The sequence below is a fragment of the Berghia stephanieae genome, chromosome 13 (genome assembly GCF_034508935.2).
Source record: "Berghia stephanieae isolate SIO BIC M18660-M18661 chromosome 13, UCSD_Bste_1.3, whole genome shotgun sequence".
In the NCBI taxonomy this organism is placed as follows: Eukaryota; Metazoa; Mollusca; class Gastropoda; order Nudibranchia; family Aeolidiidae; genus Berghia; species Berghia stephanieae.
In genome coordinates, this window is record NC_088372.1 from 9,568,846 (window position 1) to 9,595,930 (window position 27,085).

A 27,085-nucleotide genomic window follows, 5' to 3' on the forward strand; every position below is an offset into this window, starting at 1 on the left:
TATTGGTACGACAACTCCGCATGGCAGGTGAGAGCGTGGCTCTACCGTGTGAGCTATCCACGAATACAAAAATATTCGTATCAAACCCAAGTCATTTCTAGATCCCTCTCTCACCCACTTCTGGAGACCGCCGATTCGCTCGCACACAACCATCGCGAAGTATTTTGACCAGCAGTTAAGCTTAATAGCCAATATTCTCAACACAAACATATAACATAGAAACAATTGAGACATTGAGTATGCTCCGGTATATGGGGTGAATTTTGAATTCAGAAAAGTGAGTGGAGCAGGCACTTATATTGGTAACAACAAGATATGAAGTGAGTAGAAAAGTGCCAGAAGATCTATAGCTACAATCAAATCTGATGGACAAAACAGGTGAGTATTTTACCTAAACCCAAAGTATAAACATCCTTCAACCACACAAGAAAGTTATGCTCACTACAAGGCTTAGTCTATTGATAACATTATTGAGTGAATGCACTATTTACCAAATTCAGTCCCTTGATCGGTGGACAAGGAATAAGAAGGAACAAAAAAAAAGTGTGATGTAAAAAAAAAAACGGGTTCCAATTTCTTTGGAGGACTGGATATATACCTTGTGTATCTAATCGGTCTTCTGGCTTTAGAGTGATGGTTTCGTATTTTCTAGAGTGTATAGATAGAACGAAGTTGACGTCACTCAGGTCTTTGTTATTGTTTTTGCCATCCACGTTTATGAGTAATTCTCACCAAAATGTATTAACTAGACTATAAACGTTCAAGGTTACACATAGTTTTGTGTGTTGGTCTGTTATATTTCCGGATGGCAATGTAGTGAGTTTCTTAGCCAAGCCCATACTATCTATAGATGCTGTGAGCTTGGCGAAGACACTCACAACATTGCCAATTGACAATATTATAACGGACGAACACACAAAACTGTGTGTAACCGTAAACGTTTATAGATAGTATGCAGATGACATCACTCAGGCCTTTGTTATTGTTTTTGCCATCCGCGTTTGTGAGTTGTTCTCACTAAACTGTATTAACCAGACTATAAAAGTTCATGGTTACACAGAGTTTGTGTGTTGGTCCGTTATACTTCCGGATGGCAATGTTGTGAACTCCTTGGCCAAGCGCATTCTATCTATAGATAGTATGCAGATGACGTCCCTCAGGCCTTTGTTATTGTTTTTGCCATCCGCGTTTGTGAGTTGTTCTCACTAAACTGTATTAACCAGACTATAAAAGTTCATGGTTATACAGAGTTTGTGTGTTGGTCCGTTATACTTCCGGATGGCAATGTTGTGAACTCCTTGGCCAAGCGCATTCTATCTATAGATAGAATGCGCTTGGCCAAGGAGTTCACAACATTGCCACCCGGAAGTATAACGGACCATAGATAGAATGCGCTTGGCCAAGGAGTTCACAACATTGCCATCCGGAAGTATAACGGACCAACACACAAACTCTATGTAACCATTAACTTTTATAGTCTGGTTAATACAGTTTAGTGAGAACAACTCACAAATGCGGATGGCAAAAACAATAACAAAGGCCTGAGTGACGTCATCTGCATACTATCTATAGATAGTTCGAAGATGACGTAAATCAGGTCTTTGTTTTTGTTCTTTTGCCATCCGCGTTTATGAGTAATGCTCACTGAACTGTATTAACCGACTATATACGTTCATGGATACACACAGTTTTGTGTGTTGGTCCGTTATACTTCCGGATGGCAATGTTATGAGCTTCTTAGCCAAGCGCATACTATCTATAGTCTGGATAATACAGTTTTGTGAGAATTACTTATAAACATAGATGTCAAAAAAAAAAAAAAATAAAATAAAAAAAAAAACAATAACAAGTGTGGTGCGTGAGTTTTTTTTATTTATTTATTTATTTATATATTGTTATTTTTTATTTCTTTTTATGTTGCTCTTTTTTTTTTTGTTGTTGCTTTTTTGTAATTTGTTTTTGTTTTTTTTTTTTGTTTTTTTTTTTGTTGGTTTATTGTTTTTTAATTTATTCTATTTTTGTTTGCTTGTTTTTTTTTTTTTTTTTTTTTGGTTTTTTTTTTTTGTATTACTTGTGTGTAACCCGAAGTCGATCAAAGACCGAGAGGCTGTTTGCTTTGTATTGTCGTCTTTTATATAATACGAGTTCAATTAAATTCACTCACTTATTTTTCTCTGCTTGAAGAAAAGGCGTTTCCTGTATTCAATGGATTCCCAAATCGTCCAAAAATCCTGGGATAAAAATGGCTGTCGACCTCCTGTTTGCTTGACAATAAAAAAAAATTGTAATTTTGGGGAGACATTATGTCTGTTTTGTTTTTAAGTGTTTTACAGCGCTTGCAATGCATTGAGGTCATATCAGCGACACTAAAAAGGAAGAAAATGGGATAGTAAAAAGTTCTAGAACTACAATTAAAGCAACCATTAAAGCACCCAAGAAAAGGTTAGACAAAGGGGAATTTAATTTTGGGAAGATAAAAATTGTTGCCGCTGAAGTAAACTTTAAAGATCAATAATCCCCCCCCCCCCCCCCACACACACACACACACCCTCTGACTGCAGCTTTCATTTTCAATAAGTTCTTCTTCTTCTTCTTCTTCTTCTTCTTCTTCTTCTTCTTCTTCTTCTTCTTCTTCTTCTTCTTCTTCTTCTTCCATTAAGACCAAAACTTCAGGCTGAAGATTGTATGGCGTCTTTCCAGTCACAGTGGTTTTTAGAGGGAAGCAGGGAGCGATTTTTGAAGTCATCAGTCGAAAGGGTTTGTTTACAAATGGTTGGTAGGGAGTTCCAAAGTCGGATGGTGGAGGGAAAGAAAGAGTAAAGATGATGGTTTGTTCTTGAGTGGGGGAATTCCAAACTTAAATGCTGAGTTTATTGTTTTGTTGTTGTTCGCTTTCAAATGGCTCGTTGGAATTTAGACTTTTCCGTTTTGTGCTCTGTGGAATATCATTACAACGACTTAGAGATGCTCACCAAGTGCTGAAACTGGAGACAACATTTCATCATTCTACGAATTCTTCCAAATGATTCGCAGGTCTGGGTGTACAGATAATAATATGCGCTTGGCTAAGACACTCACAACATCGCCATCCGGAAGTATAACGGACCAACACACAAAAATATGTGTAACCTTGAACGTTTATAGTCTGGATAAAATACAGTTAAGTGAGAATTACTCATAAACGTGGATGGCAAAAAAAAAATAAAACAACAACAACAACAAAACAATAACAAAGACCTGCCTGACGTCAACTTCGTTCTATCTATATTATCGACTCTCGTGGATTGATCATTCAATCAATCAATATTTCCTAATGATCGATGGACCGATTGATTCCCTTGGACCCCACAGCCAGCCCTCTCTGCCAGCGGCCATATTGGATCCGTTGCTCGCCATGTCCTCACCACTCACCACTCGCTCAATCACGCATGCGCCGTAAATGAGTGACGTAAGCCATCATTTCCAGAGAATACGACTTGTTGTGCAAGTGTTAGGAATAGCAGCAGTTGGTACAGAATTTATACCAGGCGAATTGAATTAAGATTACAACGGACTTTTTAGTGAACCTGTTTCCATTGGAGGTAAAACATAATAATTCCATTTTTGTTGTGGTCATCATCATCATCATCATCATCATCATCATCATCATCATCATCATCATCATCATCATCATCATCATCATCATCACATCATCATCATCATCATCATCATCATCATCATCATTATCATCATCCTTATTATTATTATTATTATTATTATTATTATTATTATTATTATTATTATTATTATTATTATTATTATTATTATTATTACTATCATTATCATCATCATCAGCATCATCATCATCATCGTCATCATCATTATTATTATTATTATTATTATTATTATTATTATTATTATTTATTATTATTATTATTATTATTATTATTATTATTATTATTATTATTATTATTATTATTATTTGCATTATTATTTGCATTATTATTATTACTACTGCTACTGCTACTACTACTACTACTACTGCTACTGCTACTACTACTACTACTTCTACTACTACTACTACTACTACTACTACTACTACTACTACAACTACTACTACTACTACTACTACTACTACTACACTACTACTACTACTACTACTACTACTACTACTACTTCTACTACTACTATTACAACTACTACTACTACTATTATTATTATTTTATTATTAATTATTATTATTATTATTATTATTATTATTATTATTATTATTATTATTATTATTATTATTATTATATTATTATTATTATTAATTATTATTATTACCACTACTACCACTACTACCACTACTACTTACTACTATTATTATTTATATTATTACAATTATTATTATCATCATCATCATCATCATCATCATCATCATCATCATCATCATCATCATCATCATCATCATCATCATCATCATATTTATCTTCATCTTTATCATGTTCATTATTACCGAAACAAACCCCGCTCACATCCAATTATTATTCCTGAGCCCATCCATAATGATTCCTTGGGTTTCGTTAAAAAAAAACAACAAAACAAAAAAAAAAAAAAAAAAAAAAAAAAAAACAAACCAAACAACTCATCACATTCGCCAGCCGGACATAACATGCTAAGACACAAAACTATGTGTAACTTTAAACGTTTATAGATAGAATGTAGTTAACGTCACTCCGGTCTATTTTATTGTTTGTTTTTTTTGTTTTTTTTTTTGTTGGGTTTTTTTTTTTTTTTTTTTTTTTTTTTGCCATTAGCGTTTATGAGTAATTCTCACCAAACTGTATTAACCAGACTATAAAAGTTCAAGGTTACAAAGTTTTGTATGTTGGTCCGATATACTTCCGGATGGCAATGTTGTGAGCTTCTTAGACAAGGGCATGCTATCTATAGTCAGATTGATATTCTTTAGTGAGAAATACTAATTAAAATGACTGGCTAAAAATATCAAGAAAGAACTGAGTGACGTCAATTTCGTTCCATCTTTAGAAGAGGGTAAAGGACTTCGTCCCTGGCGTTAGTCAGAGACTTCAAAAAATTCACTTCTTCTGTGAGTTTATCAAAGTAAGAAATTAAGGAGCAGGCACTGGTGTAAGAGAAAGAACTGAAATTTGTATAGATAGAACGAAGATGACGTCACTCGGGTCATTGTTATTGCTTTTTGCCATCCGCATTTGCGACCCTCCGCCTCGAAACGGTATTAAGTCGGATTTTTCAATTTTGGGTTTTTGGTACCCAATCATAGCTTATATTATGCTTAAAATTTTGATACCAAATTTATAAAATTCTGATTATTCATTGCCCAACTAATGACCGTCTGAAGTAGGGAGAGTGTAAAAACCAAGATTTGAGAAAATCGACTTTGAAGTGAGGCACCGTTTTCACGCACAGTCAAATCAATGTGCAAAGATAACTCCTCAGATACGGGCATTGAAAGTTTGACGAGAATAGTAAAATTTGCAGAGACGCCAATTTTTAATTTGACTCACATAAATTTCAGACACCACTCGGAGGAATTTCAATGCCGAAAGAGGAATTTCCGCACACACAAAAAGGGAATTGGGATGATATTTGGTATTGTGTTTACATATTGTATAGATCTAAATAGATAACTGATTACAAATATTTTCTGATATATGAACACATTGCCAAATAGAAACCCAAAGTTTCCTGATTTCAAGTGTAGAAAAGCTCCAAAACATAATTATGGAAGTGAGGATGATTGTGTGTTGGTGGTTGTAGTATTAATAGTAGTCGTAGTAGTAGTAGTAGTAGTAGTAGTAGTAGTAGTAGTAGTAGTAGTAGTAGTAGTAGTAGTAGTAGTACTAGTAGTAGTAATAGTAGTAGTAGGGATGATGATGATGTCATAATGGCTGTAGTAGTAGTAGTGGTAGTGATGATGATGTGGTGGTGGTGGTGACTGTGGTTGTAGTAGTGGCAGTGGTTGTAGTAGTAGTGATGATGTGGTGTGGGTGGTTGTAGTAGTAGTGATGATGTAGTGGTAGTGGTTGTAGTAGTATTGACGATGTGGTGGTGGTGGTGGTGGTGGTGGTTGTAGTAGTAGTGGTAGTGATGATGATTTGGTGGTGGTGGTTGTAGTAGTAGTGATAATGATGTTGTGGTGGTGGTTGAAGTAGTAGTGGCAGTGATTTTGTGATGGTGGTGGTGATTGTAGTAGTAGTGGTCGTGGTGAAGATGCGGTGGTGGTGGTTGTAGTGTGTGTGTGTGTGTGTGTGTGTGTGTGTGTTTGTGTGTGTTTGATGAGACAGAGAGAGAGAGAGAGAGAGACAGAGAGAGAGAGAGAGAGAGAGAGAGAGAGAGAGAGAGAGTGCTAAAAGTGCATCAAGTGATAAGTAGAGCAACACGAACTTTAAAAACCAACGAGGCTAAAGTTTGAGGTCAATGTATTTGTTATTAGCTATTATTGGCAAGTGAAGGAAGGTGAACATAAAAATTAATCCAGTGATCGCAATTTATTGAGTTGTGTATATGTGCGTGTGTATGTGTGTGTGTGTGTGTGTGTGTGTGTGAAGGTGGAGAGAGAGAGAGAGAAAGAGGAAGAAAGACAGAAAGAGAGAGAGTGAGAGAGAGAGAGAGATAGATAGATAGATAGATAGATAGATAGATAGATAGATAGATAGATAGATAGAGATAGAGGGAGATAGATAGATAGAGATAGATAGATAGATAGATAGAGAGAGAGAGAGAGAGAGAGAGAGAGAGAGAGAGAGAGAGAGAGAGAGAGAGAGAGATATTTGAGCTAAATTTGTTTGAAGTGTTTTTACGATGCTTGCAACACTGATTGGAGTAGTATTGGTGGTGGTAGGGGTGGTTTTGTGGTGGTTGTAATAGTAGTCGCAGGGATGGTGATGTGATGGTGGTGGTAGAGATTATGATGTATTGGTGGTTGTAGTTGTCGGGGCATGGATGGTGATGTGGTGGTTGTTGCAGTACTGGTGGTAGGGATGGTGATGTGGTGGTTGTTGCAGTAGTGGTGGTCGGGATGGTGATGTGATTGTTGTAGTAGTGGTGGTGATGGTTGTTAGTAGTAGTGATGATGATTTGGTGGTGATGGTGGTTGTAGTTGTAGTAGAGGCAGTGGTGATGATGACGATGTGGTGGTGGTTGTTGTAGGAGTGGTAGTGATGATGATGATGATGATGATGATGATGTGGTGGTTGTAGTAGTAGTGGTAGTGATGATAGTGTGGTGGTGGTGGTTGTAGAAATAGTGGTAGTGATGGTTGTGGTTGTAGTAGTAGTGATAGTGATGATGATGTGGTGGTGACGGTTGCTGCTGTAGTGGTAATGATGATGTGGTGGTGGTGGTTGTAGTTGTAGTGGTAATGAAGATGATGTTGTGGTGATGATTGTATTAGTAGTGACTGGACGGGACGGGGGGCGGGGGGGGGGGGAGTATCCTTGGAACAATAAACATCACCGGAATTCGACGGAAGTTGCCCGTAACCCGGAATTTTTTACTCCAGACCGGATTGTTTTTCCGGTGAAACCGGAGTTTTGGCATCACTGAATCTGGCATGAGCTTAGAATATACAGTTGATAATGTACATACACATTTTTGAAATAATCCAAGTATTACCTTTGTTGTTAAATATTATGTAAGATGTCCTTAACATAAATAAAACACACACAAAAAAAATTAATGGCGACAATTTTATGACATTGCTCACTTTTTGAATATATTTTTGTATTTAAATAAAGAATCAATGAAATAAGAATTTTAATGTGACATTTTTGTCTTATTTATCAGAGGAAATACGGTTTCAAAATGCCAAAAGTTAATGAAGGATTTATAATTTCAAAGTACAGTTTTGAAACTATGTGAAGCCGGGTGGGTAGGGAAAGAAATATCAAGAAAGAGGATGGGAGAGGAAGAGAGAGAATGAGAGAATAAAATACACACACACATACACACACACACACACACACACGCGTGAGAGAGCGAGCAAGAGAGGAGAGGAGAGGAGAGAGAGAGAGAGAGAGAGAGAGAGATGAGAGAGGGTCGAGAGGGGGAGGGTAGAGAGAAAGTAAGTCATAGTCAATCAACTGGAAACATGTTGACTAATGAGCTTGCAATTAAAGAAATGGGCTGGTCAAATTTTACATTGCATTGTTCCATTTCGAGACAGATGACAGCTTCAGGAGGAGGGGGTGGGGCTTATTGTGTCATGCCTTACATGAAAACATGTTATTGAATCTCACAAGTTCTTCAAGTCTTCACCCACATTGTTGATTGTCTAAAATGACTGCCCCCCCCCCCCCCCCCTCCTCGCCTATTTCAATAAACAGAGAAAGCACAACAAAACGAACACCTCTCTCTCTCTCTCTCTCTCTCTCTCTCTCTCTCTCTCTCTCTCTCTCTCTCTCTCTCTCTCTCTCTCTCTCCTTCTCTGGTTGTCTCTCTCTCGTTTTCATCTATCTATCTATCTATCCATCTATCTATCTATCTATCTATCTATCTATCTATCTATGTATATTATATATATTATATATATATATATATATATATATATATACCTATATATTTATCCATTAATAGGTCTGCCTCTCTTTCTCTTTGTCTATCCATACATTTAACTTTTTTCATGCTCTATTTACTATTCTGCTTAATATGAAATGTTTTTCTCTGTAAGTGTAAGTTAGGCAATCATGAATAAAGAAAGAGGGACAAAGGACCCTCACCTCGATCATTAACAAATGCAGCTAGACAAAGAAATAATAGCACTTGGTGTGTATCGAAATGCACAAACACACACATATGTAACACACGCATGCTCACGCCATGACACACCACCCGGGCATTTTAATGGTCAACAGGCGCATGTGATGAGCGTTGACCAATCAGAATCATTCATTTGTAAAGTTGTCAAGGAAAAACCAAGACTTGTTTACAGTTTTTAAAGTTCATTATTGATTTAACCATGAAATTGTGGAGACAGTCATGCTTTCTCTGAGATTGATAAAGACACGCCCTTTGATGTGGTATCTTACATGGTATTGGTGGAGGGAAAGACTTAACATTACTAAGCCTTGAAAATGGTGGCTCTCTGAGAGAAAGTCAACTCTTGTTTTGAATATTTCACTGGTTGTTGCATTTTAAAACTTTTAATTTATATAACTTATCCTCAATATTTATGTTGAATTATTATGTTTTCATGTAGAAAAATGATTGTAGTTTATGAAACAACCAAAAACTGAAATTTGATCATTTTGACCATTTCCACTTTAAAACCGGTTTTCTTCGTTTTCCAAATCCCGACTTAATACCGCTTCGAGGCGTAGGGTCACATTTATGAGTAATTCTCACTAAACTGTATTAACCAGACTATAAACGTTTAAGGGTACACACAGTTTTGTGTGTTGGCCCGTTGTACTTCCGGATGAGCTTTTAAGCCAAGCGCATTCTATCTATACCTTGAGGTCGACTGCTTTTTTGGATGTTTTTTTTTTCTCTTGTATTGGCTAAGAAGCTCACAACATTGCCAACGGACCAATACACACAAAACTCTGTGTAATTTTGAACGTTTATAGTCTGGTTAACCCTCTCCTTACCACCTACAGCAAAATCGTCACATTTGTTACGACACAATAATATTACGTTTTTAAAAATTCAGATCAATTTTGTACATCACTAACTTTGAAGAATGATCTTTGTTTAATTGATAAACATATAAAGTTGTTTTGTAGAGAGCTTGTTTGAGTTTTTTTTAAAACAATTTTTATGCAGTGTAAGCCTGTCATTTTGGGAAAATACTTAGAAATGATCGTTAAGGAGAGTGTTGATACAGTTTAGAATTACTCATAGACAAGGGTGTAAAAAAAAAGTACAAAGACCTGAGTGACTTCAGCTTCGTTTTATCTATCCATTTGAGCCAACGTGTACTCATTTGAGGGTCTGATCACCCAGATTGTTATGGGCTCATTGTTGTCATGAACATGTTCTAAACCCATTGCGTTCAGTTTTCAGACCTGCTTATGTATATACGTTGTGCGCTCGCTGTCGGATCGGAAGGTCCTGGGTTCGAGATTTGCTCGGCGCATAGTCGAGTCCTTGGAAAAGGTTCTTTACTTACATGTAAATGAGGACCTGGCCGTTAACAGTGGTAGAGGAGGAGGAAGAGGAGGAGGAAGAGGAAGACGGGTGTGTATCACGGTGTCTCGTGTGTGTTCCAATTCCAATGTGCTGTGGAACGGTTTCTGTGACTGACACACGGGATGAATTATTAAACACGATGGGAATAATTAGGCACCGGTACTGCAACGTGTGTGTGTGTGTGTGTGTGTGTGTATGTGTGTATGTGTGTGTATGTGTGTGTAATATAAATATATGTATGTGTGTGTGTGTATTAGTCCTAGTGTGTTGTCAGTTGTTGGACGTGTACAATGGTTGAGTGAGAATCTTGACTCTCACACGCGACGGGGACGGTGAGACAAGGTCAGAATCTCTTTGAGGTCCAAATAAGGACTGAAGGAGTGTTATGTCCTTCTCTGGAAAACCCATATTTAAAAATTTGGCCAGAAAACTCATCCTTCAAATATTGATCGATTTGAATGACCCTCATCTTGGCAAACACTCTCAAACCTGGGACTTCGTGAAGTCCCAAGTTTGAGCGTTTTTTGCCAAGATGAGGGTCGTTTAAATCGATCAATATTTGAAGGACGAGTTTTCTGGCCAAATTTTTAAATATTTTTTTTTCCAGAGTACGACAATACTGATGTATATAGTTGAGTAATTGGAAAAGGCTCTTTACTCGCATTCTCTCACCATACTCAGGTGTAAAATGAATAGATCTGGTCGTTAACAGCGTTGTCCCTGTCGGAAAAAATAAATTGTAATATTGCCTAACAGGCGTCATTTCTCGTTCTACATGTCACCTGTTGTTGTTTGTCAGGGACCTTTTGTAAAGCACGTTGAGCACGTTTAGTGGATATTGCGCTATATAAAAGCTCAAGCTCACATTTAACTATGCGTCATAATTGGATTCAATAGACATGGCGAGAAGCGTGGTTTTAAACAAGAAAATATTTACTTTTTATTCTTCATGCTGGCAAGAACTTTTCATGTGTCATGTGATCAGAATGTGTAAAAGTCAAAACATGATCAGGTTTATAATGTTTTTCTCCTCTGGCTCGTCGGAGAAATATTTAATAAGAGCGCCCGCAATTGCTCCGATAGTTTAGAGCCAGTTACTAAGTTACCAAGCGTCATTACGAGGGAAGTGACGTCATGACTGTTGAAGCCTATTGATAACAATTTATTTTATTTCCTTTCTCCCAGATCAAACCAGCAGCAAACAGATCATTGGTCAAGGCAAAGTCATTTTTTGTTTAAAATTTCGCCACAGAGAAGAGTTCCACAAACCACCATCTTATCTAAGTGTTGACTCGAAAAATCCCAACCGGTCCACCCTGTGGGATTCAGACTTGGGTTGTTTTTGTTTTTTTTTTTGGTCGACCGATCTTACGGAAGAATATCATGGGTTGTCTGCAATCGCGAAAAATCGAGGAGAACTATTTGCTCCAGAGTCTTCGCGAGCATGAATCGGGGATTAACTGCATGGCCGTGAGCGAGGACGGATCCGTTCTGGCCACTGGTGGGGAGGACAAGACGGCTCGTCTCTGGAGCACCAAGACAGCCCGGTGCGAGTGCATAGGCGTGCTGAAGGGTCACCTCGACTACATCAACTGTATTCTGATTGAGGACTGTTACGTCATGACCGGAAGTGCGGACAAGACGGTCCGGAAGTGGGACGTTGGCACGTGCGAATGCCTCCTGGTCCTCAGCGGGCATTCCAGTGTCATTTATCGGTGAGTTTGAGAAGTATACGATTTTATATAGAGCATTGTCCCAAGCCAACCGTAACATTTGACATGCAGGATGAGACATGGCGCCTTTTAGGCGATATTGCAATTTATTTTTTCGACAGAGATAACGCTGTTATCTGTCGTATACACATTTTACACCTGAGTGCGATGAAATAAGGTGGATAAAGAGACTTTTTCAAGGACTCAACTTTGCGACACCTCAAGCGGGACTTGAACTAGGGACCAACCTGTCCGGAGGCGAGTGCCATATCACTAGACCACATAGAAGTGCAAATGAGATTGGCATTCAATACCATTTGGGCACTTTTTAAACCTCCTCTCATCAACGGCTATGTAGTATAGTGGTATGACACTCGCTTTCAGATCGGAAGGTCCTGAGTTCGAGTCTCGCTCGGCGCATAGAAGAGTCCTTGGAAAATGCTATTTACTCACTTTCTCTCACCGCACTCAGGTGTAAAATGAGTACCTGGCCGTAAACAGAGTTGTCTCTGTCCGAAAAAGATTGTAATATCGCATAACAGGCGTCATGTCTCGTCCTACATACTAAGTGTTGCAGTTGGCCAGGGTTCCCTTGTTAAGCAGCTTGTGTCCTGGGTGAGACTTTTAGGTGATCTCAAACTAAGTACTTTGATAGTGTGCTCTTGGAATCTACACATGTCCCCTATTTCAAACCAATTCCCCTTTGTCTTACCTTTTCTTGGGTGCTTTCATTCTAATTCTAGAACTTTTTACTATACCATTTTCTTCCTTATTATTGCGTTGATATGACCTTAATGTGTTGCAAGAGCCGTAAAACCCTTAAAAAACAAAAACAAAACAAAACACCAACTGGATTCACATCGTTTCACACCAGTGCTGGATCCATTTCACAGCCTCTGAGCTGCAGGTTCTTAGTTCAGTCTCAGTGCTCGTCCGTTCCCGAGTTATAGTCCAAGAGAATGTGTTCCATGGACTCCATTGGGTGTCCGCACGTATACTTCCTGTCCCTGGAAAGTCGCCACTCTAACATGTTCTGCTCGGTCTACCCGTAGCCATCGTTAACATATACCTGACACTAGAACCGTAGCCATCGTTAATATATAGCCTGACACTAGAACCGTAGCCATCGTTAACATATAGCCTGACACTAGAACCATAGCCATCGTTAACATATAGCCTGACACTAGAACCGTAGCCATCGTTAACATATAGCCTGACACTAGAACCGTAGCCATCGTTAACATATAGCCTGACACTAGAACAGTAGCCATCGTTAACATATAGCCTGACACTAGAACCGTAGCCATCGTTAACATATTATAGCCTGACAATAGAGCCCTCTAGGACTGGCAGTTTGACGTCATTTTTAGGTTTGTGTAGCGTCTAGACAGTTGTCGCTCAAGGAAACAAGTTATTTCATTGGTTATTTCATATTGAATACAACTCACGATTTTGACGTCATTGTTTGGCTTTACGATGGATACGGTCTTCCCCACTTTAGCTCTTGCTCGGTTGAGTGTTACTCATTCTCTTTTGGACAGTTTTGTTCCACACGGGAGGGGGAAATGGACCAGAAGGAGAGAGTTCACGACCAGCTCTGATGTGTGAACTTGGAAATATTTTATGACGTATCGACGACAGCAGCGATATTCTTCAAGTCCGTCTTCCAACACCAGCACTAGGGTACAACAGTCGTGACGTCACTTCCCTCGTAATGACGCATGGTAACTTAGTAACTGGTTCCAAATTATCGGAACAATGGCGGACGTCTTTTTGAAATACTTCTCTGACAAGCATAAAAGTGTATCCAGAGAAAAACATTATAAATCTGATCATGTTTTGGCTTTTATACATTCTGATCATACATGACATGTGAAAAAGTTCTAGCCAGCATGAAAGAATAAAGAGTACCGATTTTCTTTGTTTAGAACCAAGCTGCTGGTTGCTGGGCGGACGTGGCATCAGACTATTGGATCCTATTGCTCTTCTGAATCATTTAGGAGTAAAATTTGTAATGAATGGCGTTGTGCGTCTTCTAAGTCCGTGTTACGAGTTGCTGTCGTACGAGTTTATTAAATTATGTCCATACGTAAGCAGTGTTTCTCTGAATAAGACGCTAGAGTACTTTCCGCCAGATCTAACAGACTTAGCTACCTAGTAACTCCTAGGCGGACTCAGGGGCAGAAAAGAAACCTCGACCTCACCTGGTTTGGTTGTCGGTCTCTTTGCGTGTAACACAAGTGCTCTACCATCTGACCTATCAGGACCCCCCCCCCGCCCTCCCAACAGGCTTCATCAAAACCAGATTAGGGGACAGCGTAGCTCGGCGGTACGGTCTTTGCTTCGTACCCGAAAGGTACCGAGTTCGATCACCCGCCGCTGCGCTGTGTGGCCTTGAGCAAGTAATCTCGTCCTAGCTCAATTTGCGGCGTTGTACTGCGGTTGACGCCTGGGTTATTCCAGTCGTCCCTTGGAATAGACCCAAGAGACAAGTTTCCCCAATGGGAATGATAAAGGGAATTTTAATTTATTTTTTTATTTATTTATTTTTTAGAATTCATTCATTCATTCATTTTTTAAACGCCAACTTCTTTTCTTTGTCTTTCCCCCAAATCCCCTTCCAGCATGATCTGCACTGGTGACTTCATCTTCACGAGCTCCTACGACAGGACGGCCCGGGCTTGGGATTTCGACACCGGCGAATGCGTCCGAGTCTTCAGGGGACACAAGCGAGGCGTGTATCCTCTCATCTTCATCCCAGCAGAAGAAGATGACGACGACGATGACGTCGACCTAGACAGCTCCAAGGACATTTTGATCACGGGCTCCGCCGACTTCACGGCCAGGACGTGGAATTTCGAGACGGGACAAGTGATAAAGGTCATGAAAGGTCACACGGGGGCCGTGACCTGTATGTCGGTGGACCCCGCCGGTCGAATCCTGTTTACAGGAAGTACGGATTTCACCATCCGGAGTTGGAACATGTACAAGGGGAACCAGCTCAAAGTCTTTGAAGGACACCAGGGGTCGGTCATTTGCATGACGGTGAGTAATCGAAAGCTGAATAAATAAAATAAATAAACATCATCATCATCATCATCATCATTGACTTTTTCACCCTGGGTCAGGGTATAGCCACAGACAAACAGTTTCCATCCTTCTCTATCCTGAGCTATCTTGTTTTGTTTTTTTTGTATCTCGTTCCATGTCTTATCACTTCTCTGTATATCAGCTTCTTTAATTCTTCTCCATGTTCCTCGTGGCCTTCCCCTTGATCTTCTGCTGTGGTTCCAGTCCAAATTTCCTCTCTTCATCCCACAGGGGAAATTTGTCTCTTGGGTCTATTCCAAGAGAAGACTGTAAATATCCACTTAACGTGCTCAAAGCGCTTTACATGACCAACAGCAACATAAAGACCGAGGCATGACGCCTGTTAGGCGATATTACAATTTTTTCCGACAGTAACAACGCTGTTGACGTCCAGGTAGTCATTTTACACCCGAGTACGTTGAGAGAATTGAGAAAGAGTCTTTTCCGAGGACTCAATTATGCGCCGAGCGATGCTCGAACCCAGGACCTTCCGATCCGAAAGCGAGTGTCATACCGCAAGACCGAGATCGATCCCGAGTGAAGTCCTTTCATGTCTACCCTTCAGTGATTGGGTAGCTAGGCCTGTTAGATCTGATCTTGAGGAAAGTTAGTAGACATCGATAGACTATCGTCCTATCCAAAGGGTAGCAAGCAATTCATTCGCTCAACGTACTTAGGTGTAAAATGAGTTCATGGCCGTTAACAGCGTTGTCTCTGTCCGGAAAAAAAACTACATGTTAAGTGTTGCTGTTGGCTAGGGACCCCTTGTAAAGCGATTTGAGCAAGTTTAGTGGATATTGTGCAATATAAATGCCCGAGTGTTGTTTTGTTGTTGTTGTTGTTGCTGTTGTTGTTTTGCTTCTTTTTTTTTCAACAATGATACAGTTTCTCTTCCTTTTGAATTTCAGATCCGAAAAAAAATATGTATGTATCTCTTAACAGGCGGCATGTCTCGTTTTAACATTTTAAGTGTTGCTGTTGACTAGGGACCACTTGTAAAGCGCGTTGAGCACATTTAGATGATAGTGCACTATATAAATGTTCGGATTTAAAAAACAAACAAACCCAAAGTAGCAGATTTTCCCATTTGAAGAACGGAGACGGGGAGGGCTAGGCTACATGATATGCGAAACACATAACATGCATCGACTATAAAATAAGTGAACTGAGACCAAAGAAAAATGTTCAACTTATCATAGATGTATGCGTTTTGGAATCGGGATAGAAAAGTGAATGAGACCAAAGAAAAAAATGTTCAACTTATCATAGATGTATGAGTTTTGGAATCGGGATAGGAAAGTGAACTGAGACCAAAGAAAAAAGTTCAATTTATCATAGATCTATGAGTTTTGGAATCGGGATAGAAAAGTGAACTGAGACCCCAAAAAACGGTCAACTTATCATAGATCTATGAGTTTTGAAATCTAGATAGAAAAGTGAACTGAGACCCCAAAAAACGGTCAACTTGTCATAGATCTATGGGTTTTGGAATCGAGAGGTTAAGATCGATAAGATAATGTTTTGGCGTCTTTTCTTGCCTCTTTGGCGCTTTCTGATTTCTTTAGTTATTTGTGTGTTCAAATGAGTTGCCGGAAGTGGAGGAAGGGGTCGTTTAATGGCGGTTTCTCCTGTTTCGTCATTTAATTTTTTCATTCTAATTTAGTGTTTTTATTCAAATTGCTCCGGCGTTTTGTCGTTTCCAGTCAACAATTCAAATCTGACTGTGTCTCAGTTTTTAAATCTATGTTTTATATAGCGCAATATCCACTAAATGTGCTCAAAGCGCTTTACAAGGGGTCCCTGACTAACAGCAACACGAAAAATGTAGAACGAGACATGACGCCTGTCAGGCGATATTACAATTTTTTTTCCGGACAGAGACAACGCTGTTAACGGCCAGGTACTCATTTTACACCTGAGTACGGTGAGATAATGTGAGTAAAGAGCCTTTTCCAAGGACTCAACTATGCACCGAGCGAGGCTCAAACTCCGGACCTTCCGATCCAAAAGCGAGTGTCATACCACTAGACCACATAGCCACACTAGAGCTACTGTGCTTAGGGTGGCGGGGGGGGGGGGGGGGGGGGGGGGGGGGGGGGGGGGGGGGGGAGGGGGTTAGCTCCGTTATTATAAGATTCGTTCTACAGATACTATGCGCTTGGCAAAGAAGCTCACAACATTGCCATCCGGAAGTAAGACGGACCAACAAACAAAGCTCTGTTTAACAATGAACTTTTATAGCATGTATAATACAGTTTAGTAAGAATTACTCATAAACGTGGATGTCAAAAAACAATAACAAAGACCCGAGTGACATCAACTTCAAGGAAAATGACAGAGTTCCCTACCTTTTTGATTTCAGGTGATGAACAAGATCATCTATACCGGAAGCTCAGATCACACTGGCAGGGCGTGGGTTGCCGATTTTGGGGATTGTACCCGGATGTACAAAGGTCACAAACACACAGTCAGTGTCATCAAGGTCTATGACGGAATGGGTGAGTTCTCGCATGTCTGTTTGTCTCTCGGTTTTGTTAGTCTGTTTATCTGTCTGCCAGTCTGTCTGTCTGTCTGTCTGTCATTACGTGGATGAACAAGGGAGATAAATCCAATGTCAGGTTTTTGATGGAATGGATGAGCAATTGTCTCTCTCTCTGTATGTCTGTTTGTCTGTATGTCTGTCTGTCTCTGTGTCCGACTTTTCTTTCTGTGTGTCTGTTTGTCTGTATGTCTGTCTGTGTGTCCGACTTGTCTCTCTGGCTCTCTGACTGCCCATTGCATATCAATCAATTTGTATGTATGTCTATGTGTCTATATTTTAAACCATTTTCTTTGGGGGTTTTCTGTCTCTCTGTCTGTCTGTCTATCTATCTATCTATCTATCTATCTATCTATCTATCTATCTATCTATCTGTCTGTCTGTCTGTCGTCTGTGCGTGTGTTTGGCTGTCTTAACATAATTCTCTCGCTGCTTGTCTCTCTCTCTCTCTCTCTCTCTCTCTCTCTGTCTGTCTGTCTGTTTTTCAACTTGTTTGTCTGTCCGTATCTATTTGTCTGTCTATGTATTTGAATGTTTATCTACATGTCAACCTATCTGTCACTTCACCTATCTGTCTGTCTACTTCATCTGTCTGTCTGTGTGTCTATCCATCTGTTTATCTGTCTATGTGTCTGTCTACCATTCGTCGTGTATGTCAATTGTCCAGTAAGACGCGTTACGTTGTCTGTTAACGATGGCTACGAGAAAAGTGTGATGTAAAAAAACTGGTTCCTAATTCATTGGAAGTGTAAAACCATACTTGCCAAGGACATGAATACATACCTTGTGTAATTCATCTTCTGGTGTCAGAGTGATGACATCTGATTTTCTAGTCTAAATAAAAGCTGGTCGTCAATAAAAATCATCCATCCTCGCTCTTTTACGTCCCGTAATCCTAAGAATCTGCCTATACATCCCTCTAATGAAATAGTTGTGCCACCTTTATGTAACCTATTCATTATTAGTACTCTAAAGGACTGGTTACATACACACTTCCAAGGATTTAGGAACCAAAAGAGTAGAGGGTTTGGTGTCACGAGTTTTCTTTCTTCCCTATCATTAACAACATAAATATATATTAAAATCGTCAGAGATTTGCGAGTGAGGCTCAGGATTGATGGGCCTGGTCGTAGCCATCGTAAACTTATAGCCTGACACTGACCAATAAATGACGTCAAAATACAAGTCTTTGGCCACAAAAGAAAACAAATCATGAGTTGTATTCAATATAGTTCAACCAATGGAATCATTTGTTTCCTTGAGCTCTACTAACGACAACTCACTAGACGCTGCACAAAACTAAAATAAATTACGTCAAACTATAAGTCCAAGAGGGTTCTAATGTCAGGCTATATTAAATGTTAACGATGGCCACGGCCTGATCGTAGCTTTCGTTAACTTATAGCCGGACGCCAGGACTTGTAGTGTGACGTATTTTATAGGTTCGTGTACCGCTTCGTGAGTTGTCATTAGCAGTGGCGTAGCGTGCTTACAATATAGGGTGGTGCCAGGATCAGAATGAAATAACTTAAAGCATGCTATATTTGTAAATACAAAAGAAAGGGGGGAAAATAAAGAAAAGGCTCAAATAAGTAAGAGGCGGTATATACCATTATCATGTTTTTTGTTTGTTTTTGTTTGTTTTTTATTTTCTGTATTGCATTTTTAAGAGATGGATGCGGTGCCAGGTACCAAATCTACCAATATAGCACGCCCCTGATCGTTAATTGTACCCAAGGCAACAACAGATCTAATTGCTTGAACTATTGAATACAACTCACGATCTGACTTGTATTTTGACGTAATCTTTTGGTCCCTGTGAGGCTATGAGTTAAAGAAGGCCACGGGCTGACTGACAGCTTCGGGTAGCTGACATGCATGCATTCATGGTAGTTATGGCCTCACCTCACCCTATCCAAATGTCATGTGATTGATAAAGAACTCTCGTGTTCAATGTATGTGTTGTTTGATGCAAGCGAGAGTTCACAGCGTAAAACGCGTACCCTTGTGAAGAATATAGGAATTTAAAAAATTGTCCCAACTATCGGGAGCCTCTGTGGTGTAATGGTAGAACGTCTGACCGGTAATCAGAAGGTCTGAGGTTCGATCCCCAGTCGAGGTCAACTGATTTTTTGGGATGTTTTTTTTCATATATTTTTCTTTCTTGCTTTGTCTGGCACCTTTCTTCAAACACACTTGTTCAGTTCTTTATCTTACACCGGTGCCCGTTCCTTAATATCTTACTTTGATAATGTAATAATAACTGTTTGATTTTCCCTAAAGTGTTCACGGCCTGTGGCGATGCGGCGTGCCGCGTCTTTGATGCCAAGTCTGGAAGCCTCAAGAGGACCATGACGGGACACACCAGCACTGTCACTGCCATGCAGGTCATTTCCCGAAACGTTTCTATTGTGACGTATTTTTTGGAATCCATTCTAACCCCCGCCGCTAACAGCTTCTCCTCCCTAACAAAACTCTTTTCATTTTCCAGCTGATAAAATATATTTTTTATTATATATATATATATATATATATATATATATATATATATATATATATATATATATATATATATATATATATACGTACGAAAGTGCTCGATAATGATGGTTAGAGCTAATATAAAATATAAATTGTCACTCACATTATATGGCCGAGAGGTTCGTTTCTGTGTGTTTATTCCACGTCCTCAGTCGGCGTAATGTCCGAAGAAAAAATGGAATACAAATTTTTTCTTCGTAAATTACGCCGACTGAGGACGTGGAATAAACCCACAGAAACGAACGTCTCGGCCATATAATGTGAGTGACAATTTATATTATATATATATATATATATATATATATATATATATATATATATATATATATATATATATGTATGTATATGTGTGTATGTGTGTTGGTTTTTATACTCCATTTTGATGTCTTTAACTGGATTCATGCGACCATTTTACAGTAAAACCGCGTATAGCAACACATCCAAACATGCGCATACAAACATTACGACACACGCACATATTCAAACCATGCGTCTGGTCAAAATACTCACAACATGCGCCACCCTAATCTAACGAAACAACACAGACAACCTTATCTCACCTTGGGCGTTTATAGTCTTGTTAATACAAGTTAGTGAGAATTACTCATAAAACGGCTGGCTAAAAACAAACACAAAGAGCTGAGTGACGTTAATTTCGTTCCTTCAACACACGTACACACATACGGCTATTCTCGTTGCATTAACCCGGGAATATACTCACAACATCCACCAGTCGGATATAACGTACCACCACACAAAACTTTGGGTAACCTTGTTCTTTTCGTCTGATTGATAGAATTTAGTGAAAAATACTCATAAAAATGGCTGTCTAAAAACAATAACAAGAGAGATGTGTGACCTCCATTTCGTTCCATCTATAAAATTTACACCTTTTTCCTATAAGAACAACAAAAAAAAAAAGCATCAGCATCAACATCAACAACAAGAACAACAACAACAGTAACAACAACAACAACAACAGTAACAACAAAAACAACAGTAACAACAACAACAACAACAACAACAACACTAAGAACAACAACAACAACACCAATAACAACAACAACAACACCAATACCAAAATCAACAAGAAGAACAACAACAACAACACCAATAACAACATCAACAACAACAATACCAATAACAACATCAACAACAACAACACCAATAACAACATCAACAACAACACTAATAACAACATCAACAACAACACCAATAACAACATCAAAACAACACCAATAATAACATCATCAACAACAACACCAATAACAACAACAACAACGGCCGTATCAAAAAAGCCAAACAATTTCCTGCCAAAGTAACTTTAAGCAATTTGACTTTTTAAAAACAAAACCTTACCCAGATAGAAAACAAGTCAAAGTGGCCTGACCTGCTAGAAGCTGTGGACTGTAAAAAGTTATTTTTAGAAAAATGAATATAACAGCTTCAAAAGAAAAAAAAATACCAAACAAGGAACGTTTCGGGCTCAAACCTTCATTTTCAGCCAACAATTTAAAGCAATGAAAAAATAAATACATTACTAAAAAAAAAAAAAACCCCAAAAAACCCAGATGTCGTAGTTATGAAATTTGGCCATAAAACTCGTCCTTCAAATATGGAGCGATTCAAATGAGCCTCATCTTTGCCAAACATTCTCAAACCTAGGACTTCTCTGATGACTTCTTTGATGTGGAGTTCAAACTTATCCTTTTCGATTCCACACTCCCTGGAAGTGTCAAACTCGTCATCTATAGGTCTAAATACACACCGGATGTTTACTTGGATGAATTTGGACATTTAATTTCTAAACAGCAAATTGTGTATGTGCTTATTGATGCTATGCGTTTATGATAAATACTCATAACATCCGCCATCCTGATGTAACGTGCAAGCACTCAAAACTATTTATAACCGTAAACCTTTATAGTCTGATTGATACAATTCAGTGAGAATTAGTCATAAAAATTACTGGTTAAAAACAACAACAAAGAGCTGAATGACGTCAATTTCGTTCCATCGATAGGAAAATGCGCGATTTATAACCGTGTGTGTTGCTATGAGCGTGTGATACTGTACTGTGGTATTTTAACCCTGCTTATTTCTATGTAACGCTTGAGGGAATTCCCGGTTCTATTTATATCTATTGTACACGATTTGCTTTCATTGACAATTTCCTCTTTCTTGATTTCTCTCTTGCTGTTTTTTTTTCCCCAACAAATAAACCAAAAAATCATATCTGCCGTTTTTATTCTATTTATAGAATTTAAAGATTTGCCTTTTGGAGAAAATTAAATGAAAATATAAAGAAATACAAAGTGAAACTAATATTAAAGAATTGACTGATTAAAAACAAAACAAAACAAATCAAAAACAAAAAGAAACGAAACAAATGTCCAGAACAGAAGCCTTCAGAAAACTCAAGCCAAAAGTAATGTAAATGGGGCAGTCAAAATGTAACGAAAATTTACCAATATAACTCATAATATAAACCAATTCAACACTATATTATATATCTATATTTGCATATTATAATATACAATTAAGATACTAACGAAAGGTGAAAATGGAGAGGCTTCGAATGGGAAGCATTGAATACGTTCCGTTGTTTATTGTTGTGCTGACGAAGGGTTTGTACCCGAAACGTCCCATCCGAAGCCTTTCCATCTTCACCTGTTCGTTAGTATTTTCACAATCCCAGGCTTCAGGCTGCAGCCCCCTCCGCTCAATACATTCCTTTTAGAGGTTTCATATCGTGGATATTGCGCTATATAAAAGCTCTTTTTTTTTCATGGCTTGAAAACAGTGGGCAATTTGTATATTTTGGAAGAGAAATTTCTGGAGCGTTTCCAAATGAAAACGGCAAATATGAAAATATGGTGACTGTCCTGTCCAGGTGGAATACAGCAGTTCTGTCATTTGACAGATCCACCCCTGCCGATTATATTGCTATGTTACATGTTTTTGCTTTCATTGTGTTTGCTGGATTTCATGTCTTATAGCTTTGTGCTTATTTCCCCGTCTTGAAAAACGCATTATCATTATTTGGATGATGATGATGATGATGATGATAATGAAGAACATGATGATGATGATAATGATGATTATTATTATCATCATCATCATCATCATCATCATCATCATTATCATCATCATCATTATTATTATTATTATACAATTATTACTATTAACACCATCAGCATCACTATCATTATCCCACAGAACACAGTTGATATTTTAACCCCCCCCCCCCCTCCTACTTCCATCCATCCACCCATACCAAACCCTTACATGTGTTCATCTGTGTTCATCTGTCAGATACAGCCCTACTTCCAATATTTACATGTTTTCATGTGTTCATCTGTCAGATACAGCCCTACTTCCATCCATCCACCCATACCAAACCCTTACATGTTTTCATATGTTCATCTGTCAGATACAACCCTACTTCCATCCATCCATCCATACCAAACCTTAACATGTTTTCATAAGTTCATTTGTCAGATACAACCCTACTTCCATCCATCCATCCATCCATACCAAACCTTAACATGCTTTCATATGTTCATCTGTCAGATACAACCCTACTTCCATCCATCCATCCATCCATACCAAACCCTTACATGTTTTCATAAGTTCATTTGTCAGATACAACCCTACTTCCATCCATCCATCCATCCATACCAAACCCTTACATGTTTTCATAAGTTCATCTGTCAGATACAACCCTACTTCCATCCATCCATCCACCCATACCAAACCTTAACATGTTTTCATATGTTCATCTGTCAGATACAACCCTACTTCCATCCATCCATCCACCCATACCAAACCCTTACATGTTTTCATAAGTTCATCTGTCAGATACAACCCTACTTCCATCCATCCATCCATACCAAACCTTAACATGTTTTCATAAGTTCATCTGTCAGATACAACCCTACTTCCATCCATCCACCCATACCAAACCTTAACATGTTTCATATGTTCATCTGTCAGATACAGCCCTACTTCCATCAATCCATCCATCCATACCAAACCCTTACATGTTTTCATGTGTTTATCTGTCAGATACAACCCTACTTCCATCCATCCATCCATCCATACCAAACCCTTACATGTTTTCATAAGTTCATCTGTCAGATACAGCCCTACTTCCATCCATCCACCCATACCAAACCCTTACATGTTTTCATGTGTTCATCTGTCAGATACAGCCCTATTTTTCCTTCGTTTCAAAACACGTCAATTCCGTTGAGAAAAAAAAAGAACCCAAAAAATTTCACAAATTAACCAGTTCACTGTCCTGCTCTGGAAAGACGCGTGTTTAAATATTTGGTCAGAAAAATTGTCCTTCTAGTATAGACCAATTAAAATGACTCTCATCTTGGCAAAAAAAAAAAAGAAAAAAAATCTCAAACCTTGGATGGACCTTGCGCAAAGTCCCAGGTTTGAGAGTTTTGTCGAGATGAGTGTCATTTAAATCGATCGATATTCAGAGGACGATTTTCTGGCCAAATTTTTAAATACATGTCTTTCTAAAGCACGGCGGTAAACTTGTTAACTGGAGCAGCAAAACGGGAAACATTCATAAGTCAACCAATCACCTCACCCGACCTTCAAATAAGTATACATTGATCATACCTCATTCTATACATTTTATAGTTTCATCAAACACCTTGCCTCTGTTTTGTCATACAGTCGGTTGGGTACAAATTCAAGTATTCCAGAAACACGAATTCCAGTAGGGTTCAACAGTCGTGACGTCACTTCCCTCGTAATGACGCATAGCAACTGGTTCTAAACTATCAGAACAATGGCGGGCACCGTTATCTCCATCACCTTCCTTATGAACTACTTCTCCTCCGACGAGCGTAAAAGTGTATCCAGAGGAGAAAAACATTATAAATGTGATCATGTTTTGCTTTTTATACATTCTGATCACATGACATGTTAAAAAAAGTTCTAGCTAGCATGAAGAATAAAATATACCGATTTTCTTTGTTTAGAACCAAGCTGCTGGTTGCTGGGCGGACGTGACATCAGATTATTGAATCCTATTTCTAACTCATGTTTAATAGTTTCACCTCCTTCGTCTCTTACTTTAAAGTGTACACGGCCTGCGGGGACGGGACATGCAGGAGGTTTGGTTCCCGCACTGGTGCCTTGATCAACTCATTTTTGGGCCACACCAACTCCATCACCGGCCTTGAGGTATTCTAGGGTGTAGCAGAAAAATATTGATTCGTATTCGTGTATTTGTACTGAAATGCATGCATGAAATAAAGGGGTGATTTACACAGTAGGGTGTAGCAGAAGAAAATAAATGCATGACTTTATCACTTTTTTTCACATACGGGTTTGACTTATACCAGGGTGTAATGTCACTCGGTGGATGCATGATTTTATCACTTTGTTTCACATATGGATTAGTATATATTAGGGTGTAGCAACAACTAAAAAAAGAACCAAAAATAAAATAAAAACCCCAAAAGGTATTCAAATGCACGCGACATCATCACCTTGTTCCACGTAAAATGGGTTGATTTATTATAGGGTGTAGCAGAAAAATGAATCCCATTCAAATGCATGAATGACGTCATCACTTGTTTCACATTCGTCAGGACTTGTCGTAGGGTGTAGCAGAAATAAATGACAGTCAGGTGAATCTATGAGGTCATTACTTGTTTCACATTCGGCGGTACTGGCAGTCAGATGAATCTATGAGGTCATTACTTGTTTCACATTCGGCGGGGCTTGTTGTAGGGAGTAGCAGAATAAATGACAGTCAGATGAATCTATGACGTCTTCACTTTTTGACATTCGTCGGGACTTGTCGTAGGGTGTAGCAGAAAAATAGCATTTGGATGCTTGCATGATGGTATAATTTTGTTTTTACTTACAGGGTGAGTCATAAATCACTGACAATAGATAATGTGTAGATATTGGATAGATAGATGAATAGGTAAATAGATAGATAGATAGATAGATAGATAGATAGGCTAGATAGATAGATAGATAGATAGATAGATAGATAGATAGATAGATAGATAGATAGATAGATAGATAGATATTGAATCGTGTTGGATACAAATATGGTACGAATAGTGCTCGACATGTAGCAATGGAGCGAATTATTATTCAATATTGTGGTAAATATTAAAATAATAGATAGATAGATAGATAGATAGATAGATAGATAGATAGATAGATAGATAGATAGATAGATAGATAGGTAGGTAGGTAGATAGATAGATAGACAGAGATAGATAGGTAGAATGATTGATAGATAGGAAGATTGATGGGTATAATAGACAAGATAGATCTTCTTCTTCTTTTTCTTCTTGTTCTTCTTCTTGTTCTTTTCTTCTTCTTCTTCTTCTTCTTCTTCTTCTTCTTATTATTATTATTATTATTATTATTATTATTATTATTATTATTATTATTATTATTATTATTATTATTATTATTATTATTATTATTATTATTATTATTATTCTCCTCCTCCTCCTCCTCCTCCTCCTCCTTCTCCTCCTTTCCTTCTTCTTCTTCTTCTTCTTCTTCTTCTTCTTCTTCTTCTTCTTCTTTTCCTCCTCCCCCTCCTTCCCCTCTTCCTCCCCTTCCTCTTCCTTGTCCGTTTAAACCAATTAGAAAACAGGTAAACTCAAACCCTGTGATCTCCATGGCTTTGACAAACCTGTCATAAAATTACAACAATACCTCCAAGTCCAACAAAACGCTCAACCCTTCCTTTCTTTGAGTTACCCACCCTTTTTTACTCCATTAGTTCATGTTGATTTCCGTTTTCTTTCACTCGTGATTTCCGCTTCCTGTTTTGCTTCTTCTCCCGTTTAAACTTCGATACTGGCTATTGACTATTTTAACGACAAATTGAGGGGGGGGGGGGGGGGGGGGGAGTCATTTCGCAAATGGTAAAATTGGGTTTGGTATTTTGGGCATTTGTTCTTCTTTGTTTTATTTTTCAATTCCGTTAATTTCACCCATTTTATCAACAAATTAACACCAATTTCTCAAAATATTCTAAATTTTAACCTTTAAACTGGCACCTTAA

At 38.5% G+C, this 27,085-nt stretch overlaps 1 protein-coding gene across 1 annotated transcript in view; it reads left to right on the forward strand.

Annotated features, from left to right (window-relative positions):
* The first annotated feature begins 3,420 nt into the window (after positions 1 to 3,420).
* Positions 3,421 to 27,085, forward strand: part of LOC144958665 (uncharacterized) — a 44,217-nt gene continuing 20,552 nt past the window's right edge. Inside the window, exons 1-5 of the mRNA XM_078890783.1 lie at positions 3,421 to 3,581; positions 11,320 to 11,849; positions 14,471 to 14,891; positions 17,299 to 17,434; positions 19,759 to 19,862. Coding sequence (XP_078746909.1) covers positions 11,518 to 11,849; positions 14,471 to 14,891; positions 17,299 to 17,434; positions 19,759 to 19,862 — 993 coding nt within the window. The 5' untranslated portion in view covers positions 3,421 to 3,581; positions 11,320 to 11,517. The remainder of the gene's footprint in view (positions 3,582 to 11,319; positions 11,850 to 14,470; positions 14,892 to 17,298; positions 17,435 to 19,758; positions 19,863 to 27,085) is intronic.